This window comes from Lemur catta, chromosome 2, assembly GCF_020740605.2.
Source record: "Lemur catta isolate mLemCat1 chromosome 2, mLemCat1.pri, whole genome shotgun sequence".
Taxonomy (NCBI): Eukaryota; Metazoa; Chordata; class Mammalia; order Primates; family Lemuridae; genus Lemur; species Lemur catta.
Genome location: NC_059129.1, coordinates 62,468,234 through 62,494,307, shown reverse-complemented (window position 1 = coordinate 62,494,307; position 26,074 = coordinate 62,468,234). Strand labels below are relative to the sequence as shown.

The window sequence follows — 26,074 nt, the reverse complement described above, 5'->3', positions numbered from 1 at the left end:
GCCCAAAGTGGCCAGGTGGCTATTTCAGCTTCCAATTTAACTTTAACATAACCATTGCTATGGCCACTAGTGCTAGCATTGCACATTGGGAACTGAGAGCCCTGGACCAACAAAACCCAATGTCTTAGAAATCAGAAGCAAAAATTTTACTAGCTCAATCATGTGGAGTGAGTGAGAGGAGCTACTTCCAATTCTACCCCTTGATTTTCAGATCATGAGACATATGGCTACAGAGAAATAGGCATACTGGCTATATTTGTTACTAATTTAGATCATACAAAGATTTCTGAAGGATGTTAGTCCATTCTTGTAAGATACTGCTATATAACTGATTGAATAACTGAGTTTTCAAGAGATCATTCCACTCTTGCATTAGGCCAGCTGCTTCAAGGTGATAGGAAACAAGGGAAGACCAGTGAATTCCATGGACATGAGCCCATTTTGCACCTCATTATTGTCAAATGAGCTTGTTGATGAGAAGCAATGCTTTCTGGAATTCCACGAATAAGTAAGCAAGGCATTCTGTAAGTTCATGGATGGTGATTTTGAGAGAAGCATCGTAGGCAGAGAAGGAAAATCCATGTCCAGTGCACCTATTCCAGGAATAACAAAGTTCTGCCCTTCCAATACTGACATCAGTGGTCCAGTATAGTCAACCAAACACAAGATAAGCTGTTTAATCTTCTGGGGAAATTCTTCCATAAGGATTTATTGTAGAGATTTGATCTTGTGCAATCCTGGAGCTAAATAGTCTTTGTAAGTCTACTGCTCTGCATCTCACTCTGGGCATAAGGTCCACAGGGAAAACAGTCAAAAAGAAAAGATCGATGTGAATTTGAGGAAACATGGACAAAGCAGAGACTGTGAAGAGAATCTGGAACCATGAGGACAAACTGGAATCTACCTCCAGTCCTCCAACTTCAATGATGCAGGTGATTTTCTAACTACCAAATCCTTCCTCTTAGAGGTGCCTGCATGCCTTGCATTCAGAGGAACTGAATAAGGAGAATTAATGGGTTCTGAAGGAGCTACAGGCCCAGCTGTTGCCGTACCATCAATAAGGCAAACAAGCAGATCTCGACAATATGCCTAGGCTGTGGTGACACTTGATCACACAGCAGCGTTTCCAGTACAAACACGGCTACTGCTTCACTGATGTTATTCAAATTTCTTTTGTAGCCTACCATAATCCAGATTCATACAGGGTAATTCCAGCTTAGTGGAAGTGATGTAGTATAAACCCACCATCGAGAGTGAATGCTAAACTGAAAGAGTGAATACATGAATGAACAGGTGGATGGATTTGTGGAATGTCTCAGGTTACTCCTTGGCTCTGTTTCTACCCATCTTGTTTTCACAAGTGGAGCAGCTCAACATTGTAGTGCTTCAACATAAAAACCAATGATATTGCAAGACAAGGAAAGCAATTGAGGTATGGTTTGGGGAATGAAGAGAGTTGCTATCTTATAAGAGAAGTGTTCTGAAAGTGGAAAACTCGGTTCTCCATTTGGCTTGTTCTGGTCCTCCAGTTGGCTGAGTGATCATGGGGAATCATCTGATTTCTCTATAAACTCTCTTATGAATAAACAGTCTGGCTAAGTAATTCATGTCCTACTTAGTTCTAGTACTCTGTGATTTATGGATACTTTCAGAGGTAAAATCACAGACTATCTTATTTTACATCAGACATTCTTTGTCAATTTTTTTTTTCTGTCTCATAAGAATAATCCATTTATTCAGCAGACTAGACAATAGAGAAAGTTAATGTTCCCCATACTACATGCATGGTGTGCTATATGTACTTAAAATAGTCAAAGCTATAATAGCTTACTGAGTTTATGTCCATACTTTCAATCACATGTTATATAAAATGATTCATAAATATAGTCATATTCCTTGCTTCACTGTCAAAATATATGCGATAACTTTCTTTAAACTTAGCTCCTGCATCTTTGACATTATGCTTTTATCACTAGAGTCACATTTTGAATAACGTATCATAGTGTTAAAAAGTATATCATCTGCACGTTCCTCTATATTGTTTGAAAAATAGCATTTTTTTAATCAATGTATGATACTGTCCTTGTAAATACTATGTTATGAAAAGCACAGGATTTTTTAAATTCTTCTTTCTTTGTTTTTAGTATTTATTTAGGTGGATAAATGTTTTATCTACAATAAAACCTCTGATTTCTGTATTTATATAAGTGATTTTTTAGAAAGTGACTTACAAAGACAGCCAATAGTTGGATTTTTGAAAAAACACTCCAGGAATAATTACCAAATTTCTTTGTATCTTTCTTTTTTCTACCTCTCCTTCTCCCCTTCTCCCACTCTGCTCCACCCTCTCTTCTTCCTTTTCTTCTTCCTTCTTCTTCTTGTAACCAATTCTATCACCTATGTATAAGAATCCCAAGGTAACATTGATTGAGGTCATTTGAAGGTAATGCGCCTCCCCAGATAATACTTTTCCACACATCACAGGTCAAAGTAAAGCAATTTAGAGACATTGGTATAACAGCAGGCCAGGGAAAGATTCAACTGTAATTTGCCTTTTTTTATCCAGACAGATATTCAGAATATTACATTTGCTCTTGACAAAACCTTTAAGGCAGGGATTATCATACCAATTTTTATACATGGGGAAACTGAGGCTGAGAAATTCCTTAATTGTTCAAGCTCTGTATAATTTCCAAATCCTTGTTTATTTCATTACACTACATTGATATTGATGAAAAGATGATAAAAATTCTTAGTTATATAGCTTCAATTTTCCTATTCTACCAATCTGTGTTTTCAGATGAGTTGTACAAATGGTAGTAACCCAAATTTTGTAGAACTTTGGCTCCTGCTGCTCAGTCTTTAGTGAAGTATTTATCCTTCTGATATTTTAAGACTCTAAGGGCATGTATGCAAAAGTCTTTCCTCTTTTAATAAAATAAAAATCATTTTTGCAAATAGGTATATACAAACCCACCGATAAATCGTATATGACTAGACATGTTTAAACCTCTGGTTATGATTAAAGTCAGATCTGCTCAAATGTGTTTGCATTGAATATAAACATATATACATATTATATATTATTTTCCAACTTTGAGTAGCTATACTTAATATGTCTATACATTTCATATCCAATAAGTCTTTCTGAGTACTGCAAATACTTTATCTGTTAAACATGACTCTAACAGCTACATTATGACTTCATTAGCTGTAAAGGAAATTATTATACTGATCTATATCATACTCAGGAAGAATGTTGAAATTTTACCTGAAAAAGAAAAACATAATTTTTGCTAATTATGAATTTTCATCACTGTAAATTTACTTTCACATATTCAATTTTGAAAACTTTTCAATGTTGATAAGTGCTGTAATGTCAATAAAGACAGAATAATCACATCCAGGATTATGCCTGCCTTAGAAAGCACTTTTAAATAGCGTTATGGGTTGAATTGTGCTCTACTCTCCCCAAATTAGTATGTTGAAGTTCTAGTCTCCAGTAACTTGGAATGTGACCTTGTTTGGAGAAAGGGTCTCTGTAGAGGTAACGGAGTTAAAGTGAAGTCAGTAGAATGGACTGTAATCCAATATGACTGTTATCCTTACAAAAAGGGGAAGTTTAGGGGGCATGGAGCAAATGGCCAAATAGAAGCCTCTAGGGATCATCCCTCCACATGAACACCAAATTCAACAATGATGTATGCAAACAAGCACCTTCAGAAAAACCAAAAATCAGGTGAGTGATGATAGTACCTGGTTTTAACATTGTATCAAGAAAGGAGGCACTAAGGGCAGAAAAGACAATCTTGCATTGCCTATGCCACTCCGCCCCCAACCCCCAGCAGTACCAGGCCAGCACACCCAGTGAAGAGAGAACCTGTGTGCCCAGGAGAGGGAGTGAAGTGATTATGGGACTTCACATTGAAACTCAGGGCCACCCTGGCACAGGGAACACAGCACAGGGAAGAATTCTGCTGGAGCCCACTGAGGGAGCATTGAGACCAGCCCAGCCAGAGAGAAATCCTCAGCCCCAAAGTCTGAGTTCGGGTGAACCCTACCACTGGCTGACAAAAAGCTAAATTTGGACTAAATTTGTAAGGCTGTCAGGCCACAAAGGCAGTAGTCCTTGGGCAATTCCTGCAGCGGTGCTGGCTCTGAGCCAATGGATTTGTAATGCACGTGACCCAGTGAGACACTGGCCACAGCTGCAAAGCCAGTGCCTGTGACACTCCTCCCCCAACTCTAGGCAGTTTAGCTCAGGGAGAGTCTTCTTCTACTTCAGGAAAGGAAAGCGAAGAATTCAGAGGACTTTGTTTTGCAACTTGGGTACCTGATCAGCCATAATAAAATAAAGTACCAAGCAGACTCCTGAAGCTCCTGAGTCCAAGCCTTAGTTCCAGGATAGCATTCCCGGATCCATCTTTGGCCATCAGGAAATACGCTGTGCTCAAGGGAAGGACTCAGTCTTGGCAGGATATACCATCTGCTGACTAAAGAGCCCTTGGGATTTGAATAAACATCAGAGGTAGCCAAGAAGTAGTCACCAAGGACTTTGGGTGTGACTGGGCTGGCTTCAGGTGTGATGTGACCTTGCACTGGTGGCCAGAAGTGAATGCCCATATCATTCCTCCCCACAATCCACCAGCCACACACAGAGTGAGGGAAGAGAGTGAGAGACTTTGCCTGGTAATCCAGGGAATTCTTCCATATCTTACCCAAGGCCACTAAAGCAGTACCACCACCAGGACTCTGCAAGAGTCACAGCATTACTGGGCTTGGGGCACCCCAGTGCTGACATGGCTGCAGTGACCAAAGACTTAGATCACAGCACTCAATTCCGTTTGAGTATCTGGAAAACCTTCTCAAGAAAAACAGTTTTAAACAAGACCAGACTGTGAATATTGGAATAAATACCTAACTACATGCATGTATTTATAGCAATAAGTGCTTATAACAAAAAAGTAGAAAAGCTTTAAATAAACAACCCAATGATGCATCTCAAGGAATTAGAAAAACAAGTGCAAAACAAACCTCAAATTAGTAGAGAAACGACATAATAAAGATCAGAACAGAAATAAATGAAATTGAAACAAAAAAATACAAAATATCAAGCACAAAAGTGTTGATTTTTTTTAAAAGATTTAATTGAAAAACCTTTAGCCAGACTAAGAAAAAAAAAATAAGACTCAAATAAGTACAACCAGAGATGAAAAAGTAAATATTACAACTTATAATACAGAAGTCCAAAGTATTATTAGATACTTCTATGAGCAACTATGTTTCAATAATTGGAAAACCTAGAGAATATTGATAAATTTCTAGACACAAGCTAACTACCAAGATTGAACCAGGAAGAAATAAAAAACTTGAATAAACCAATATCAAGTAATGAGATACAAGCAGTAATAAAAGTCTACCATAAAGGAAAGTTGAAGATCTGATGGCTTCACTGTTGAATTCTAACAAACATCTAAAGAAGAACTAATACCAATCTTATTCAAACTATTCCAAAAAATCAAGGAGGAGGGAATATTTTCAAACTTATTATATGAAGTATGTATCACTCTATACCAAAACCAGACAAAGACACAACAACAACAAAAAAAAACTATAGGCCAATCTTTCTGATGAACACAGACTCAAAATCCTCAAGAAAATACTAGCAAACCAAATTCAACAACACATTAATAAGATTATTCAACATAATCAAGTGGGATTCATCCAAGGGATGCAAGGATGGTTCTACGTACTCAAATCAGTCAATGTGATACATCATATCAACAGAATGAAGGACAAAAACCATATGATTGTTTCAATTAATGCTGAAAGAGCATTTGATAAAATTTAACATCCCTTCATTATAAAAACTCCCAAAAAACTACTCATAGAAGGAATCAACCTCAACTCTATAAAAGCTATATATGACAGACCCACAGCTAGTGTGATACTGAAAAGGGAAAATCTGAAAGCCTTTCCTCTAAGCTTTGGAATAAGACAAGGATGCCTGCTTCCACCACTGTTATTCAACATAGTGCTGGAAGTTCTAGCTAGAGGAATCAGATAAGAAAAAGAAATATGGGGCATCAAGGTTGAAAAAGAAGACGTCAAATTATCCTTGTTTGCTCATGATATAATCTTATATCTAGAGACTCCACAAAAAAATCTATTAAGGCTGATAAACAAATTTAGTAAAGTTGCAGGATACAAAATCCTCATACAAAAATAAGTAGCATTTCTATATACCAACAGTAAACAATTTGAAAATGAAACTAAGAAAGTATTCCCATTTATAATAGCTATAAATAAAATAAAATAAAATACCTGGGAATGAACTTAACCAAAGAAATGAACAATCTATATGAAAACTATAAAACACTGATTAAAAAAATGGAAGAGGATACACATAAAAAATGGAAAGATATTCCATGCTCATGGATTGGAAGAATCAATATTGTTAAATGTCCATGCTACCCATAGCAATCTATAGATTCAATGCAACCTCCATCAAAATACCAATGACGTTCACCACAGAAATAGAAAAAATAATCCTAAAATTTATATGGAACTATTAAAGACCCAGAATAGCCAAAGTCATCCTGAGCAAAAAGAACAAAACTGCAGGAATCACATTACCTGACTTCAAATTATACTACACAGCTGTAGTAACCAAAACTATGTGCTACTGGCATAGAAACAGACACATAGACCAATGGAACAGAATAGAAACCCCAGAAATAAACCCACACATCTGTAGTGAACTTATCTTTGACAAAGGTGCTAAGAACATACACGAGGGTAAGGACAGTCTCTTTAATAACCAATGTTGGGAAAACTGGTTATCCCATATGCAGAAGAACTAGACTCTTATCTCTCACCATATATAAAAACTAGACTCTTATCTCTCACCATATATAAAAAGTAAATCAAAATGGATTAAAGACTTAAATCTATACAAGACCTGAACCTATGAAACTACTAAAAGAAAACATTGAGGAAATGCTTCAAGACATTATTCTGGGCAAGGACTTTTTGAGAAATAACCTCAAACCAAAACAAAATTAGACAAATGATACCACATCAAGCTAAAAAGCTTCTGCACAGCAAAGGAAACAATCAATAAAGGGAAGAGACAACCCACAGAATGGGAGAGAATATTTGCAAACTATCCATCTGACAAGGGATTAATAATTAGAATACATAAGGAGCTTCAACAACTTGATAGGAAAAAATCAAATAATCTGATTAAAAAATGGGCAAAGATCTGAACAGACATTTCTCAACATAAGACATACAAATGACCCAATATGGTATATAGAAAAATGCTCAACGTCATTAGTCATCAGAGAAATGCAAATCAAAACTACAATGAGATATCATCTCATCCCAGTTAAAATGGCTTTCATCAAAAAGACAGGCAATAATAAATGTTAGAGAGGACGTGGAAAAATGGGAACCCCTATACACTGTTGGTGTGAAAGTAAATTAGTGCAACCACTATGGAAAGCAGTATGGAGGTTCCTCAAAAAACTTAAAACAGCTGCCATATGACTCAACAATCCTACTGCTTGGTATGTATCCAAAGGAGGGGAATTCAGTATATTAAAAATATATCTGCATGCTCATGTTTATTGCTATTTAACACTATTCACAATGGCCAAGATTTGGAATCAGCCTAAGTGTCCATGAATGGATGAATGGATAAAGAAATTGTGATACATATACACAATGGAATATTATATAGCCACAAAAAGGAAATTCCTGTCATTTGCAACAACATGGATGGGACTGAAGAACATTATGTTAAGTGAAATAAGCCATGCACATAAAGACAAATCTTGCATCTTCTCACTCATATGTGGGAGCTAGATATTAAACACAATTGATCTCATGGAGACAGAGAGTAGAATGATGGTTACCAGAGGTTGAGAAGGGTAGCAGGGAGGGAGATATAAAGTGGGGATGGTTAACAGGTGCAAAATATAGTTATATAGAATGAACAATATTTGATAGCACAACAAAGTGGCTATAATCAACAATAAGTTAGGATATTCTTTAAAATAACTAAAAGAGTAGAATTGGAATGTTCCTAATGCAAAGAAATGATAAATGCCTGAGGTGATGGATACCCCAATTACCCTGATTGGATTAATTTGCATTGTATACCTGTATCAAAACAGCACATATACCCAGCAAAAATATCCATTCATTATGCACCCATAATGAGTAAAAATTTTTAAAAAAGGGGGGAAGTTGGACAAAGAGGCAGCCTAGGAGAAATGATGTGAAGAGACAAAGGAAGAAAAGAGCCATCTACAAGCCAAGGAGAGAGGCCTGGAACATATCTTTCCCTCATAATTCAGAAGAAACCAACAGTGCTGACGCTTTGATTTTGAACTTGTAGCCTCCAGAACTTTGACACAATAAATTTCTACTGTTTAAACCATTTAGTCTGTGGTATGGCAGCTTTAGAAAACTTATACAAATACCATTATGAAATATTTGCTTACATACATCTATGTAAATGGACTTTGTTTCCTTTGCTAGAATACAGACTTTGGTTTAAGTTTCACTGTTGAAACTGCACAATATTTAAAGCAATGATATTTCAAATTTATTTTTGCTACTAATACGTATAATTTTCTACATGTGTATTTTCTCTCTATTGCGTTCCTTTTAAATGAATTACTATTGTTAATTTTCCTCTTTTGGATATTGTATCAATTTCTCTAAAAAGTCAAGTAAAAATGGTGAGACAATACAACTGTAATAACTTTATATTATACTGTTCACGGGAAATACTTAGGGTATTTTACCATTCCCAGTGATATAAGTGTCATATTTTAGTGGAGAAATTTTATACTTCAAAAGAAATCATATCTTTCTACAGAATGGGTGGGGATTTGTTTTTAATAAACTATTATGAAAGTTGTTATATGAGTAAAAATTAAAAATTATTACTCTTGTGTTTATTACTAATATATTTGATTTTCCCCAAGTATATTCTATTCTGTAGGTTATGCAGAAGAGCTTATTTCAAGGAAAGAGGAGAAATTAAAGAAATTGTTAGTCAAAAATAAAATAGCTTTGGCCAAATATAGGAAACTGTGGCACTTATGAAATCAACTGAACTTCTGTAACTTTTCAGAGGTGAACTAGAAATATAACTTTTAGACCATGTTACTTCCTAGATGTACCTTTCTATGAATTGCATCACTGAAATTCAGATATTAGGGCTTGCTTGAGTCCTTTGGCTGATGCTTTTTCTAAACATAACCGTTAAAACTGAAACTGTTTTTTTCATAGTCATGGTAGAAAGTTTTGGAATTTGAACATGAATAGTTCAGGGATTTCTTTTTCTGAAAAGATGGCACAATTTAAAAATAATAGAAAAAAATACCACCTAAATGGCTACCTACAGGGAGTTGTTAATTTTGCCTCTATAAATTTATTTTCTTGTTCTTTTTTCTTTTTCAAGTATTTACCAATATCATGCCAAGGGATGACATTATAAGCTTTGCAGAGTTGATTAGGACATTTTTTGCCATATTTCAAATGAAAGCAGACTTGAAAGCAGTGTAGCACTGGAGCATTCCCCAAGGTACAGTGTGATTCCTGTTTAAGAAGTGAAAAGTATGATTAAGCTAATTCCAAGATTATAGTCTCAGAGATATTTACCAAATAACACAAAATTTTAAGGACAATCCTTATTTTCATGTCTGTTTATTTGGTGGAGTTTTCAAGTTAGGAGAAAGAGGAAGAATTGACATGCTGTCACTCCGTGACTACAGTGGGTCTTTAAAATTCAAATGGGAACTAAAAGAATCTTTTCAATGCTTTGTACTGTATGCTTGTCATATGTCTGCATTATATCGAACTGAGTCCTACATCAGATATGCAAAAAGTGTCTGAAAACTTCCTCTAAACTATATGCAATTCTGGAGTGGGATAGCTAGATGATTTAATTGATCATATTACAATTATCTGAATTTCTCTAGGTTAATGAAAGAATAGTATAAATCGAGTTAAAATAAAGAAACAAAGACGTAGTCTCTAAAATATTGACTGAGATTTTTTACTTCATTTCTGTTAAAAATGGTTCAATTTTCAATTTTAGAGTATTTTCCTGAAGAACTACTGTATGTATTATTTATTCAAAATTTGCTTTTTATATTTTACAAGCCACCTTTGAAGTGACTTCTGTGACATATTAATAGATAGATGGCAAATGCAGTAAAATAGTATTTAACATAGCTTATTATGACATAGTTCTGATTTTCTTTATATAAGTAATATGGTCTTAAAAAATTCAGTATAGTATAAAAGGTCATAAAAATGCATAATGGTGTTATTTCTACTCTGCTTGAAGGAGTTCCAATGTTTTACAATTAACCTCTGAGCCTCAATTTCATCAATATGAAAGAGCTGTTATAAAGATTAAAAATCAGCAATAGGTGACATTTAGCTCGGAGACTGCCTGTCGTGAGGGAATAATAAATAAAATAATTCATTATAATTCAAAAATATTTATGCATTTGTAAATTTGATGCTAAATTTAAGACTCAAAAAATATATTCAGAACGGTTAATAACAGCAACACTGTGCAGAATATCCTAGAACCTACAAGTTCATGTTCACAGCCACTGCTATCCCCAGGGCGCTTATACTTGTAGAAGATGTAAAAGCAAGTCATGGCAGATTGTGCTGCTCAATTTGTGGGCTTTATCCCTTAATCCAATGGTGCACTCTGTGACCCTCTCTTGGCCTTTGGTATCCATAAAATAATTATATAATAAAAAGTGGAAAATGTTAGAAAGCTACCCCTGAAACAGATGCTTGAATCACATCCTGCCTGTGCTCCATCCTTTTGAAAATCCACATTCATCCAAACGGGAGCAGCTACTTTCATTTCTGTCTCTCTTTAGTTTAATCCTTTGTTTTGAGGGTTGCTTACACATGGAGGTTTCGGGGAACATCGATGGCTAAGGACCAAATTAAGAACACTAAGTCAGTTTGTAAAGGCCAGTGAGAAGCAGGAAAATGGAAATTACTTTCAGATAGATATTACTAATCTGCACCAGGTTTGGGTCAGAAGCTTAGCAATAAAGGGTCTGCATCTTATTACTCATCACTTGAGTCACTTGTTCTCCTTGTTCTTTTATTAACTCCTGTTATTTTAAAGAGTGCTTTCGGAATGTTTTCACTTAAGTATAGGAAATGATGATCTTCATTCAAACCTTTGACTTTTTTTTTTTTTGTTGTTGTTGTTCCTTTTTCCCTTAGGGATGCAGATCTGTTCCTGTTAGACACAAGAAAGGCCCAAGCTTTAGATGTGGGTTGGCTTGTCTTTGATATCACTGTGACCAGCAATCACTGGGTCATTAATCCACAGAACAATCTGGGCTTGCAGCTCTGTGCAGAGACGGGGGATGGTAAGTGCTGAATTTCATATATTTTTTGTGGGACTTATTTTGACACATTGAGAGTTACTGCATTTTGTGTGCTTTAACCAATATATGTTTTATACTTATGATGTACGAGGTAGCACATTCCATAGGATAGTGTAATACTATATTAACTAGTGAATCCATTTAGAACATATCGATCCAACATATTTATTGTCAGGCTCTAGAGTGGGGGGTGAAGAAGAAGTAGGTACTGCTACTACTCCCAAGAAATCATTAGCCTAGTGTTGAAGACTTATATGTAAACAAGTGGCAGTATTATGATATCAAAAGAAAGCTATATATGAAGTGCTATGAATCTATGTCTTGACTGTGGTGGTGGATACACAACTATATAATTTGCAAAAATTTATAGCAGTGTACATCAAAGAATGAATATTTCTATATGCAAATTATATCTCAAAACCTGACAAAAAGACAAATAAATATATATATATATATTTTTACATATAAAGGTGCTAGGAAAACAACAGAGCTACCAATAATACCTGGGGGTAAGAAGGATGGGGACGGAATAATAGTCACAAAAAACTGCAGAAAATAATATCAAGTTAGGTGTTAGCATATTGCAGTATTTGATCAAAGACAACTGTTCCAGAATGGCCTGTGGGAGTGGTCTGTAGGAAATGTTCACTTTTAAGAAGCTCCAGAAATAATTCTTATGTTCACAAGTATTCATTGAGCACCTACTAACATGTCATGAACTTGGCTAGATTCTGGATGTACACGGAGGAGCAAATGCAGATGGCTTTATGAAGCTTGCAGTTGAGTGAGGCACAAGGTAGTAATCGCACAGTAATGTTAGTGAATGTGTGTTCCTACATGCTGAGAAGAGCCCAGTGGACTTGTGAATATAGACTGGGGAGTGGATTTGAGCTACAATCTGAAAGACAAAAATGATGTGATTAGGGGACAAAGTTGGGGGCAGGCATTTCAGACAAATGGAACAGAATTTGCACAGACTGTGGTGAGAGGGACGTTGGCACACGTGGTCAGAAGGCCAGGGAAGTCAAGGCCAATTTATTCAGAGCTTTATTGGCCTTAGATCACTCAAAGTCCAAACATTTGAAGTTCAAATCTGGACTTTCAGGCCATTTAGAATTATATTTGACATGGTAGGAGGATAAAACAAAATTTAATGGTGTGTTAGCTTGATTAGTAATTTTTAAATATTTAGAAATACACCATGTGGATCTTACATGTGTTCTTACTCCATACTCTACAATTGTCATAGCCAGGCCTAGGGAAGGCAGTTTTTAAAAAGACAATTAATAGGTGAATGTACCTTATTTAATTTCACTGATTTTGGCTTTTTGCAGAATCAGGCAAGAGAAACATTAAACCTAGAGTCTGTCTCATTCATTTCTTCTTACTGTATTGCATAAAACCTTGCTTAATAAACCACAGAGTTAAGTAAAAGTTGGATATGTCTTGGACCTCTTTCAAGGGGATTCATCGCTGTAAGCACCAAGACTTCATGGTGGTGTGGTTTTACCTATAGTCAGTTTCACAGCCTATGGATCATACCATAACCAATGTTGTGACTCCAGGGATTCTGCATATGGAATGAAGTTGACAGACATGAATTAAATATATTACAGGGTTAGTCTAGTGAAGGTTTTATGTGCCTCAAATCTTGACCTAGAAAAAGAAAGGTCTTACTCTAAGTGTTATAGACAAAGTTTCAGAACTTTCCTCTGTCCTCAAATCCAGACTTTTCCATGGATTTCAATTACAATGCTAAATTTTTATAAACAATTCAAATATTTTGGATTATAGGTTATTTTCCAATTATGGCTTTGAGATTATCAGTAAGGATCCTCAGGGTTCAAGCATTACAGATGGAGACTGAGAAAAGCACATATTTAAATCATCTTCCAAGAATTCTTACGATGTTAAACTACTGTACATTTATGGTCAGAAATTTGACTGGGATGTCGGCACTGTGGGGTAAGCCACTCGTTTCTTCCCTGGTATGTGGCCCAAACAAGAAAAATCAAATTAGTGGTATGTGCTTCCCCCAGTCTTCTCCTTGGGGATATGCTTGAAATGTCTAACTAAACAAATTAAGGAATCTATGAAATATGATCAGCTTGTTTAATTTCCGTCTCGCCTCCTGCCCTACATGAATTTTCTGAAGTTTCTCTCTTTTGTTCTTTTCATTCTTCTCTTGTATTGGTTCTTTCTTTCCCTTACTCTTTACATAATTTACCCTCTATTTTACTTTCAATTTATCTTTTTCTCTCTGAGAACGACTCTATATTTTGACTTGCCCTTTCTCCCTGATTTATTTCTCTTTTCATGGTTAATTTTACTTTAAATTACTATTCTATTATAAATAATACAAAATATTTTGTATTTTTTATCTTTTTTTGAGCCTGAAATAAACCAATATTTCACTCTTTTCAAGGTTTCCAAATTATTTAAGGATTAGGTTTGAGGTATATGGCCTGTTGTTACTTTTATCTCCCTTATATTATCTAATGTGAAGAATATTAAAATCGTTACATGTGCTAGGCAAGCTGGCTTTTTACATTTAAGCAATAATTAAAACAGATTTTAACCAGAGGTAGAGCATATATGGCTTTGGGAAAACAAGTGATCTTCATGGTACCTCAGTTTTATTAGCTGCAACCTCATCGAGAATATACATGTGACATTTTTCTATAAATATGAATAACTACATGCTTCAGTTTCTTACAGCCTCATTACCACTGCTGGTGTTCTCAAAGTGACACTGCTTCAAAGCTGACAGACCACCTTTTATTTGCAATAAAGGATTCTGAATATTTTTACTTCTCAGCAAAATGAATTGAAAATCATGAAAAAAGGATACTCAAAGTTTGCTTTCAAATTCATTTGTTGACACTTACTCACTTACTCGTTTGTCCAACATAAAATTATTGTGTACATACGCATGCAAAATGGCAGGTTAAAAGAGCATATACCCTGGGAGACAGATATATGTAGCTAATGGTAGGACGAATAAAATGCTCTAATACTAAGAACAGTGATACGATCAAAATGCTATGGGAAAGCAGAAGAGACATGGTTAAACACAACTGGGACAGAGCCAAAAGAACCATGACAGAGCTGTGTTTTAAGCTCGGTCAACTGAGTAGAAGTTTCAGAAATAGAGATGAAGAGGGAGGGAGTCATGGGAGAGTGGGGAGTGATGGTAACAACAGAAATTACTCCTGCATGAGGAAGCACAGTGAGTAAATGCATAAAATGACAAAACGGCATGGTGTATTCTGGAAAAAGTTAGTCCAGAATTGGCTAGAACAACTTTTATGTACATGATATGGTTGCAGACACTATTAGGAAAGTTATCTGGCGACAAATCATGTAAGGAACATGAAATATAAATTAAGTAGAATATGCTCTTGTAGCTTGATCATGACTCATAAAAGAACTAGACTTGTTGCTTTAATCCATCACAGTAACACTATCTTGATTATACATTTGAATGAGTATCGATTTATGAGGTCATGGGATGTATTTCTCATTCGCAGTGTACCCTCCGTGCTTGGCACAACGCAGGTTATAGGTACCAGAAATGTCTTGAATGATCATTGAATGAGTTTGTGATCTGAGAGGCTGTCTTAGGCCACTTGCCACACTGAACATGTTCCTCTTAAAAAGACATTCCAAACTGTGAGTTTTGGGTCATTACTAACTAAGCGAGTTTGATGCAACATAGGCGCAGGATTTTGTAGAGAAAAACCACAATAAAGCAGTTAAATAGTTTCAAGCATAAGGAGAGGAGAAAGTCAGTGATGTGTATTATTAAATTTTGTTTCTCCTGCCCCTGTGGAGAAAAAATAGCAAAGAGGCCTAAATATATTTTAGAAATCAAAAAGCTGATGAAATAAAAAGTAGCATTTTGATTCCTCAGAGAGCCTGTGGAAAATATGTCAGTTTGTGAAATACTCTTTTTAGAAATTTGACAAACAAACTGCGATGGATTTGGCAAGAGAGTTTAAGGATGTTTTATGTATTTTTTATGCTGAATAGATAATTCTCAGAGCTCCATATGTTTGTTTCAGCAAAATAAAGCAAACATATGACCGAACAAATAAAAAAAAGTGCATTGCTGCTTCTTAATGGCAAAATCCAGATATTCCAGACAAGGTGTTATATCCAAATGTGTAAAATTGGTGTCAAAAGTTTTCAAGCACTCTTTCATGCTGGTTAATAAACCTCTATGAAAAAATAAGTACTATTTTTGTTTTTAATAGCAAATGAGTGGGCTTAGATCTGTCTTAACTTATTGTAAGATTTTCAGTTCTCTAAATTATCAAGATACCTCAATTATCTGACTTATTAAATCTTTATTAACATTGCTGATAAATCTACAGTAATAATTTTTTCCTATAGACATATGCATATAATTTATTACAGAGATAGCAATTTAAGCTAGCTTTTAAGACTTGGGATTTTTTCCCCTAAACACTATAATTTTCCATTGTTTGGTGCTTTATATAGTTTAAACCTTCCAAGTAAATTAATTCCTTTTTTCAAACTTGGGTTTATAGAATAATTTAGAGATGGAAAAACAAAGATAGCATTTTTGAGTTCATTAGAATGTTTTTTAAAAAATCCTATGTTTTCAGACATTTTAGGTTTGGCAATACTCAGAATGAATTTTGCCAATGACTTTTTTCCTTTCTATTCGAACTCGCTTATACATCAAGGAAAATTCAATCCGTATGTTTCTGATTCATTTGTATTCAAGTCATCAAAATGCTGTTTTGTCAGAGTGTTGTTTAATGTCCAAGAAACATTATAAGGTTCTTTTTATAAAACAAGACTCTAAAAGCCATTTTTTTAACAAAGTCGTGACGTAATTTTCAACCATATCAAGGTAAAACTTCAAGTTTAAAGGCCAAGATTTCCACGTTTCACTCAATTTTGTACCCAAATCAAGAAAAAGGATTTCAGAGGTATTAAGCTGTCAAATTAAATTTCACTAAAATTGATGCTTAAATGTAAAATTAAAAATTCATAGCTATTGATTACATATAACTGAGAATTCAAAATTTTGATATTTAATGTAAATGAGGAAGATGAATAGATAAAATAGCTCCATTTTGAAAATATAAATTCTAAGAAGAAATCATTAGGAAAACTAGATTTAAATCTTGGCTCTTATAAAATATTTAGTATTAATATTTAGCCACACCATCAATAAAATGAATGTAGGAGAGCAAGGTTATATTAGACGATAGTGCCTAGCACATGGTAAGGCAGGAGTAAAGGTCTGTGTGCTGAATTGGGCTAGAGATTACAGAGATGCTTTTCGGTTACATTAGTTCTGGGTGGCACTCCTGTAAGTTAGGACCAGTTCTTTTATTGTGGAGGTTTTTATAGATGATTTAAAGGAGTTTTAGATAAATCCACAAATAATAGCCCACAGAGGAAAAGTAAGATTGATATAATTCTGAAACTTTGAATTTGCAGCAGAGTGTATAGGTGGTTTATACTATTAGGATCTTGTCTAATAATTTTGTTTGATAAAATAATTATTGGTAAGAAGCTTTTAAATATGTTTCAATCTAGGGTGTGAAGCCAATAGAAATGAACCCTCAGAGATGTGTGTCATGATAAATTGATGCTGTGTTGTTTGGGCATTCACAGGCACCATAGAAATACTAAATTATTAGCAGGTAATGTGATAGTTTTTTGCAGCCCAACCATTTTATCTTTCAACAAACAATAGTTATTTTTGGAATTACTAATTGTATCAGTGAAAATACAGGAAACAAACTTCTTGTCACTCAATTATATATAGGGCAAATTTATTAAAGGCCAGCCTACATTACCATCAAAAAAAAATTCTCCAACCGAATGATGCCTCAGTATAAATTACAAGTATTTGACTTGGTAAACATATTTGTAAGCCTTAACACATTAGCTGCCATGTAAGTTGTCTTTAACTCATGCTAGTTTTGAGCCCAGGACCTCATGAACCATATATTACTTACACGTCTATACCTTGGGAGCCGAGTGAACTATTTTTCAAGTTGCATATAACTCACATACAGAAAACAATAAAAATAACAAATTTTTCATTAAATTAGAAAGGATTGTTTTCTTTTCAAAGTTTTTATTCCATTTTTGTAATAAAACACCATGGCCCCACGGGGAAAAAATTTTTCTAGTGTGGCAGTCAATGTGTTAAACAACAAAATGGCTTCTTACAAAGATAATAGAATTATAGACTGGATTACAGTGCTCACAAAACACATAGTTAAAAAATACTGGTAGTCTTTGTTAAAGGGTCCAATGGTTCCTAATACATGTTGTGTTAATATTTATAGCAAACCACATAATATCCCTAAACTATATAAATGCTGTATCAATGGTATTTCCCATAAAAGAATCAGAAAGTTGAAGACAGCTCATGAATTGATTTGAAGAAGGTCAGAGGAGACCTATTTAAAACTCAAGAAAACAAACAATGGTAATGATTGCCTCCTTCTCAGATTTAGATTATAACTCATGCTGCTCAATGATTATATCTCCACTTTCTTCTGCTTGCTGGTTCACAAGAGTTTTCTCTATTTTACTTTTAGAGATTATATATATCAGAGATTTTCTAAAAATACCAACAATTTAATCTCCTCTTATTTTTGCCAAGATTATTGGCTAACTTCAACAAAAGTCTTTAGTTATCAGGACAATTAAGTTGAAAGTGGGTAATTTTAAATTTTATTACCCAGGATTTTGCTTATTATCCAGGATTTTGCCATGTTCTCTACTCTTCAACCTGTGATTATATTTTGTTCATTCCTGGTAATTGACAACAGTTGTAACTATGGTATTAGGTCGTTAAATATGAAATGTCCCATTTTGAATCAAAAGTTTAGCTTATTATGTCTCAAACAAGAAGCAGTACAATTGAGCAAAGTATGTGCCTAAACTATCAACACTGTTTTGCCATCTTAGCAGTAGCCTGTTTATGCCAGCAGGGAAGAAGCCTGGAGAGTGAGTGATGATGAAATTGTGAAAGGCGTTTTCTAACAGCTTGTTGAGAATTGAATATTTTTCCTTGCAAGAAGTGGTCCAAAGCCTGAAGGAAGAAGTGGTAGTCAATCTGGTGTACACAGTGGAGGATAGAGTTTCCCAGCCCAACTTCTGTAGTTTGAGCGGTGTTGTTTTTTGCGACATGATCTTGCAACAGGATTGGTCTCTATTGACCAATCTTAGCTGCTTAATCGCAAGCATCCTCATCATTTCATCCAATTGGTTGCAGTAGACATCCTCTGTAATTGACTGACCAAGTTTCATGAAGCTGCAGGAGATAATACCAGCACTGGATTATCAAAGAGACACTATTAGCTTTTTTTGATGAATATTTGGTTTGGGACTGTGTTTTGGCATTTCATCTTTATCCAACCATTGTGCCAAATGCTTGTGATTTTAAGAATCCATTTTTCATCACACACAACAATATGGTGTAGAAATGGTTAGCCTTATGTTGTGACAGCAAAGATAGGCAAGCTTTAAGACGATTTGTCTTCTGATGCTCGTTTAATTCATGCAGAACCCATCCATCCATCTTCTTTACCTTGTCCAATGGTCCAATATTGTTGGAATAGCAACATCAAATGTTGCTGCTAATTCACATGTAGGTTGTGATGGATTTGCTTCCACTATAGCTTTCAGCTCAGCGTTATCCACCTTGGTCTCAGGTCTCCTACATGGCTCATTTTCAAGGTTAACATCACCAGAATGAAATTTCTCAACCCATTGACATACTGTGTGTTCATTAGCCACACCCTTCCCAAACACTTCATTGATATTTCAATCTGTCTGTGCTGCATTGGTTCCATGATGAAACTCATATTCAGAAATAACAGGAACTTTTGATTTATCCGCGTTTCCACAAAAATTGCTCTAAAAAAAAATTTGAAAGATAATCACAAGCCAAAATGTGCATTTGAAAGAATGAGGATTTATCAACTGTCAAACTTAGTACTAAAGGAAATCAGACATTCCATACTTAATAACCTAATTTTAAGGAATAGGATTAGTCCTTTTCTACAACCTTGAGTTGTTTTTTATTCCTATTGTTCTTATGTGCACAGTAATTTTACATACTCAAAAATTTTTTCTTCAAAATTGCAATATCCTGGTAATATCTCTTAAACATGCCTTGGTAAAAGCAGATTTTTCCAAATTTCCACATCTTTTGAATTAGTCTATTTCTAATCTGAAAAATATATTGTAGTATCTAAAAGTCCTCATGTGATTATATATTAAACAAATATATGTTATAACTTTATATTATTTAAACTTTGTAAATGTATTTGTGGAAAAATAAACAGTTCTTAGTGTCACATCTACTTAAATTTAATATGTCCTGGAATGTGCTGTTTGTAAATAAAAGTATCTGGCTAAGTAAGTTTGTTATGTTATCCTTAGGATCCCTCTAGGGCAGTCATCTTTACCTCAGGGAAAAAAATCCCAAATTAAGCCTCTGTGTTGTCAGATGACTATTTATCTGTGTCAAGGGTCAGATGATCTGTGTGGCTGGTTAATCTAAATATCAGCTGACAGTGCTAATAAGTAGCAGAAGAAATTCAGAGATCAAGGGTGATATTTTTCTTTTTCTCTTGCTGTTTTGACTACAGTTCCTCATTATTATTTATCTAAGTTCAAAAAGTTGAATTATGTCCACTTATCAGAAGATCTTTTAAACATTTTAAGATTTGATAATATTCCCTTCCCTTATCTGAACTTTATCTTATAAAGCAATTAAGCCATTTTTGTTCATAAAACCATATGGCTCCCTTTTTGCTGAACTTATGGCGATGACAATTGGTTTCAAATAAATAAATGAGAAAGTCTCTATATCCAAGAAACTGAAAGAATTACGTATCTCACTAGATGTTCTGAAAGGAAAAAGGAACATATACTTCCACGATTTGTTCTAGATAAATGTTATTATAAATAAGTAGGATTTTATGTAGTGTTTAATGTTAAGGATAATTAGAACCTCTGGAGGAATATTTAAGAATAAATTAGGAGGATAGTTGGAAGAATAGTTATCTTCAAGTACTTGAAGAAATAAAATGAATAATTAAAACTGAATTTTTTCTCCACAGTCCGTAATTCCAGAAGTTAAATCAATGTGCAAAAAAACAGCAGATGTAGGGCCCGATACAGGAAAAAAGTTGCATGAAAAATGAGTTAATGGCCATGGAATTGCTTGCTTTGTGAGGAAATGAGCTATGTGTTACTTGAAGAATTCACCATTTAGTTGACCTTTTGTCTAGGGGCTATTATGTTGCATAAGGTAATTTCTCAGGTAATTTCTAGGGTCACTTGCAACCTTGCTGCATCATATAATGATAAACCAATGGTAACCAATAAGCATATATTTGCATGTTAAACATTACCCATATATAAATACTATAGACAGAGAGAGTACAGTAAGTGGAAATGTATCATCTTAAAGGAGCTTGATATTAAATAGTTACATTCAAACCCAAACTCAAGATATTGTATAAAGTCAGAGATGAAGTAACTGGTAACAGGAAGCAAGAAAGGTTAGACATCTTTCTGTGATAGGTGCAGGTGTGTGTTTAGACAGGGAATATCCAGGCATATACACATTCTCAGGTAATCATGTGAGGGATCAAACATTGATATAAATTCATCATTGAAAATCTAGGTTTATTAAGGTTTCTAGAGAGCTCGCTCTTCTTACAACATTTAGCAGAATTAAATTTCCTTTTACTTTAAAAGTCATAATGAGTTCTTTAGAATCATAGCAAAGCATAAAATTCAGTCTAAGTTTTCAGGCAGAGCATTTAGAGTGGCTTCTGCTTCTGTCATATTTCTATAGAAGTTAAAAAACATTAAAATATAAATTATCTATGACCATGTATTAGTTTGTGAAAATCATTTTTTATATAAATTGAGCCTTGGAGAGATATTTAAAAGATAGTTAAAGGAAATAATTGCATTGGCCATTTTAATGTGAATGCTTAGAAAAGTATTCATTGCAAAGAATTCCTAACATTTATGGTAAAAATGACAAGATTTCTACTGAAAATAAATATGAAATAGATTTCCTTTGGGGTTTGAAATCAGTATTTGTTAATTTTCTGGCTGAAGTTTAATTGTGATTTGGCCCATGGAAAGTGACTGACACTGTTTCTACCATAACTTCTATTTTCTAAATGGAACTACTTCAATAATGTTTTGTCACCCTCACACAAGTATAGTTAATTTGATAAATTCATAAATTAAAAGACGTAACTTTTCTTCTGTCAGTGACTTACTTCAACATGTAATTCAATTTAACCAAATTTAATTTCTTTATTTTGAATTTGATAATGAATCTCCCCCTTCTTTTGTGCCCTATGCTGCCTACTAATGTATTTTGAAACCCTCCCTGCCCCTTATTGTCTCTATTTTTCTCTCCCCAATCCATTCTTCTCACCATGGAATCTTTATATCTGCAACCCTCCTTGGATGTTATTTTTTATAGAGAAGTTTTTGGTTCACAGCAAAATTGAAAGGAAAGTACATAGATTTTCCATATACCCCTGTCCCCCATACATGCATAGCCTCCCCCACTGTTGACATCCACCACCAGAGTGGTACATTTGTCACAATTGAACCTATATGGACACAGAGTTATCAACCAAAGTTCATAGCTTACATTAAGGCTTGTTCTTGGTGGTGTTTATTCTATGGGTTTGAACAAATGTATACTAACTTAAATCTGCCATTTCAGTACCATGTAGAATATTTCCTCTGCCCTAAAATTCCTCTGTGCTCTGCCTATTTATCTTTCCTTGCCCCAGCCCCTGACAACCACTGATCTCTATACCATCTTCATAGTTTTGCCTTTTCCGTAATGTCATATGGTTGGAATCACACAGTATGTAGGCTTTCAGATTGGCTTCTTTCACTAAGGAATATGCATTTAAGTTTCCTCTATGTCTTTGCACACCTTGATAGTGCATTTCTTTTTAGCGCTGGATAATATTCCATTGTCTGGATGTAACGTAATTTATTTATCCATTCCTCTACTGAAGGACATCTTGATTGTTTCCAAGCATTGGCAGTTATGATAAAGCTGCTATAAATATCCATATGCAGGTTTTTGTGTGGACCTAAGTTTTTAACTCCTTTTGGTAAATATCAAGGAGCGTGATTGCTGGATTATATAATAAAAGAATGTTTTGTTTTGTAAGAAACTAACAAACTGTCTTCCAAAGTGGCTGTACCATTTTGCATTCCCTCCAGCAGTGAATCAGAGTTCCTGTTGCTCCTCATCCTCACCAGCATTTGATATACCAGTGCTCTGGACTGTGGCCATACTAATAGTATGTAGTAGTATCCAATTGTTCTTTTAATTTGCATTTCCCTGATGGCATATGATGCGGAGCATCTTTTCATATGCATATATTCCAACTGTATATGTTCTTTAGTGAGGCGTCTATTAAGGTCTATGGATCATTTTTTTAATGGGTTGTTTCTTATTGTTGTGCTTTAGAGTTCTTTGTGTATTTTGGATAACAGTCTTGTGTCATATGTGTTTTGCACATATTTTCTCCAGGTCTGTGGATTGTCTTTTCATTCTCTTGGTCAGTGTCTTTCACAGAGCAGAAATTTTTGCTTTTAATAAAGCCCAGCTTATCAATTCTTTCTTTTGTACATCATGCCTTTGATCTTAAAGTATTAACTGGTAATCAAGTTCATAGTTTAAAGCAGAGTGCAGCACACTCACCCCGAGGCTGGTTGAGCACGCAGTTTCTAAAATTTATTAATTTTTTTCATAAAAAGTCAGCATAAAATCTATCTTTTCTCTCATCTCACCATCCTCCCACCTCCTGGTATCCAAGCTCATAATGAGTTGGACTTCCTGAATTAGGTTTCGGGAAGCAACACATTGGGCATTTTTTTTTTTCTGGACAATTGAAAAGAAAAATCTCTTGTCAGTGAGACATGTTGTCATTTGCCAGTGTGGTTGGCTTTGTTTTTATCCCTATAAGCAGAGCTGCTTTTCTAAAAGCCTTGTATCTCGACCAAACTGGTTTGGATGTAATTTACATGTCTGTCAGTTCTGTTGAAAATGAAGAATCATGATTCTGATTTTTAAAAAATGTCTACACATATTTTTGGTACATATAATTTGTATAAGTACTCTGAAATGTACTGTACTTATAGCCCAGATTAGTCTTGTGTAATGATTTATAGAGAGAAAACATGTTTTCTTTATAAACAGATGTTGATTATAGAATACATTCAGTAATAAATTCAAAGACTCAATTTTGCTGTTTTTTCATGTCCATTAGATAAACAACATTTTAAAACTAGGTTTTAAAAGTAATTTCTTTTGTTTTAATTTATAGTATGTTTATACTTGAATGAGAGCCACATGGTAAACATAATTTGCTTATCCAAAGTTTAGCATCACAACTCAGAAACACACATGAAAAAGGGCCTTAAAATCAATGATTTAAAGTAAGCAGTTACAAACAGGAGTTAGTTGTGGTTCATTATCTGGTGAAAGATATATTTCACCTTTTTAAAAAAAGTTTTTTCTTAATGAAAAGAGATATGGACGTGTTTGGCTACATCTGTATTTCTGTTTTTGATTTTCCTTAATTCAGAACAGTATCCATGGAGCACCAAACTTGCCAAACGAATAACAATGTCAGAAACATAGTCTAGTTTTTGTTGTTTGTTATAATCCATCTTCTACACTCTATGGCTAAACTAATGATCTGAGGGGTAAATATTTTCATGGTAATATCAATTTGGGGTCATGAAAAATATAAAATGCTTTTTGTTTATCATCATACACTTTTTCTATTCTTTCTACTTAAGTTTAACTTATTGCTGATACATATTTCTCAAAGATGCATTGCAAAAATAACAGTAGTGCTGGTGTTTGTATCCTGAACAGAAAGCACAAGTGGGAAGATGAGAAAATCTTTACTCAGTATAAGGCATGAACAATCACTGTGGTTTTACACTACTGAGAGTTAAACTTTGGCATACCTGGTGAAAGCTTACAAGGGAGAGAGGAAAATCAAAACGGAAACAAACAAACAAAAAACCAAAAGCATCTACCAACCAAAGCCAACAGTATATATTGCAAGTAGTGATCAAAATTTGGAATAGAAGAAAAACAATTTGATAGGGAAATTACATATCCCCACTTCTTAAAAATGCATACTTCTCTGCAGTGTGACAAGTTTCAATGTGAGTGGAATAGAAACTGGGGAAACCACCTGCATTCTCGTGGCTGGTAAGGAGTGGTGAGTTCTTATCTTCCTACTTACTAAGGAAAGTCTGATCCTGAACTTAACGAAACAAGCGGCTGTAACACTGTTCTAGACAGCTACAGTATGTGTGCCACTGACAGGCTATGAGAGAGTTGGATTTCCTCCACTATTCCCAATGTGGAAAGCTTTTATGCAGAGATCCAAGACAAAACCGTCAGCTTTAACCAATCCCCAACAAAGGGAATACTGTGTACTTAGAGGGAAAACATACCACTTTAGGGTTGACGGGGCTGAGTTAAAAATCTGACTCTTCTCTGAGCCTTGTTTTTATCATTTTAAAAATGTAACAATTACCGTGTTGAGATAAGATGATGTATATAAATCTACTGATCAAATACCTGACGTCAATAGATGGGAGCTATTGCTTCTGTCTTAAAAGTATTGAATTAGTTAACTTTCTCAATTTCCAGTGCCCCTGATCCTTTTGAGACATACTTCTTGTTACCCTTGGGTACTAGTTATGTCTGTATGTGGAAGTACTCTTCACATGATTTTTCTCCGAAGTGACACAGCTGATAGAAATATGAAAGTTCTACTTATACTATGGGATCAGATGTTGCTGTTGACCCAGACTATACAAAAGGAAAACACTTTTGGAAATAAGTTGTTATTTTGCATTTAAATGGCTCAGAAGGATGCCTGTGGTTTTGGGACCACCGAGGAATTATAAGAGTGTGAGATTTCACCTTGTGACTGGTCCCTTATGTGGGGCAGGCCAGATTGGATTCTTGCCTTAGCCCGAGATGTTGAGAAAGTGATGAAGAAAAGTTTCTGCTTCTTTTCACTCAGAAGAATGCTTTGTGATTCATCCTTCACATGTGCAGGAAAGAAGTAAGCTCCAAATGCCATAACTCCACATTTTAAAATTTAGCTTTTATTTGTAATTGACATATAATAATTGTACATATTTATGGGGTGCAACGTGGAGTTTCAATGAATATATATAGAGTATAATGATCAAAATGGGGTAATTATCACATCCCTCACTTTAAAAATTTATCATTTCTTTGTCATGACAACATTCAAAATCTTTTTCTACAATAGGAGACACTTATTATGGCGTATTCCATTAAGGTATCTCAGTATTAGTTCTCCATTTTATATTTTAAAAAATATCTTTTACTTTTTCGTACTTTATTAGGTATCAAAAATATGTACTTCTTCCATTTTGGTATTACTAGACTATTCTAAAGATCCTGGAATTAGCCAATGATCATTTTATAGGTTCATGTACAAATTGAAAGGAAAGATCAAATATTTAATGAACTATACAGTTTTTTGCATGGTAAAAAA

The 26,074-nt window shown here is 34.6% G+C and overlaps 1 protein-coding gene across 2 annotated transcripts in view; it reads left to right on the top strand.

Moving 5' to 3' along the window:
- BMP5 (bone morphogenetic protein 5) overlaps positions 1-26,074 on the top strand; it is a 123,209-nt gene that overhangs the window by 69,835 nt on the left and 27,300 nt on the right. For both annotated transcript variants that reach the window (XM_045543781.1, XM_045543779.1), the window contains one exon: positions 11,284-11,432. In XM_045543781.1, the coding sequence (XP_045399737.1) occupies positions 11,284-11,432 (149 nt within the window). The remainder of the gene's footprint in view (positions 1-11,283; positions 11,433-26,074) is intronic.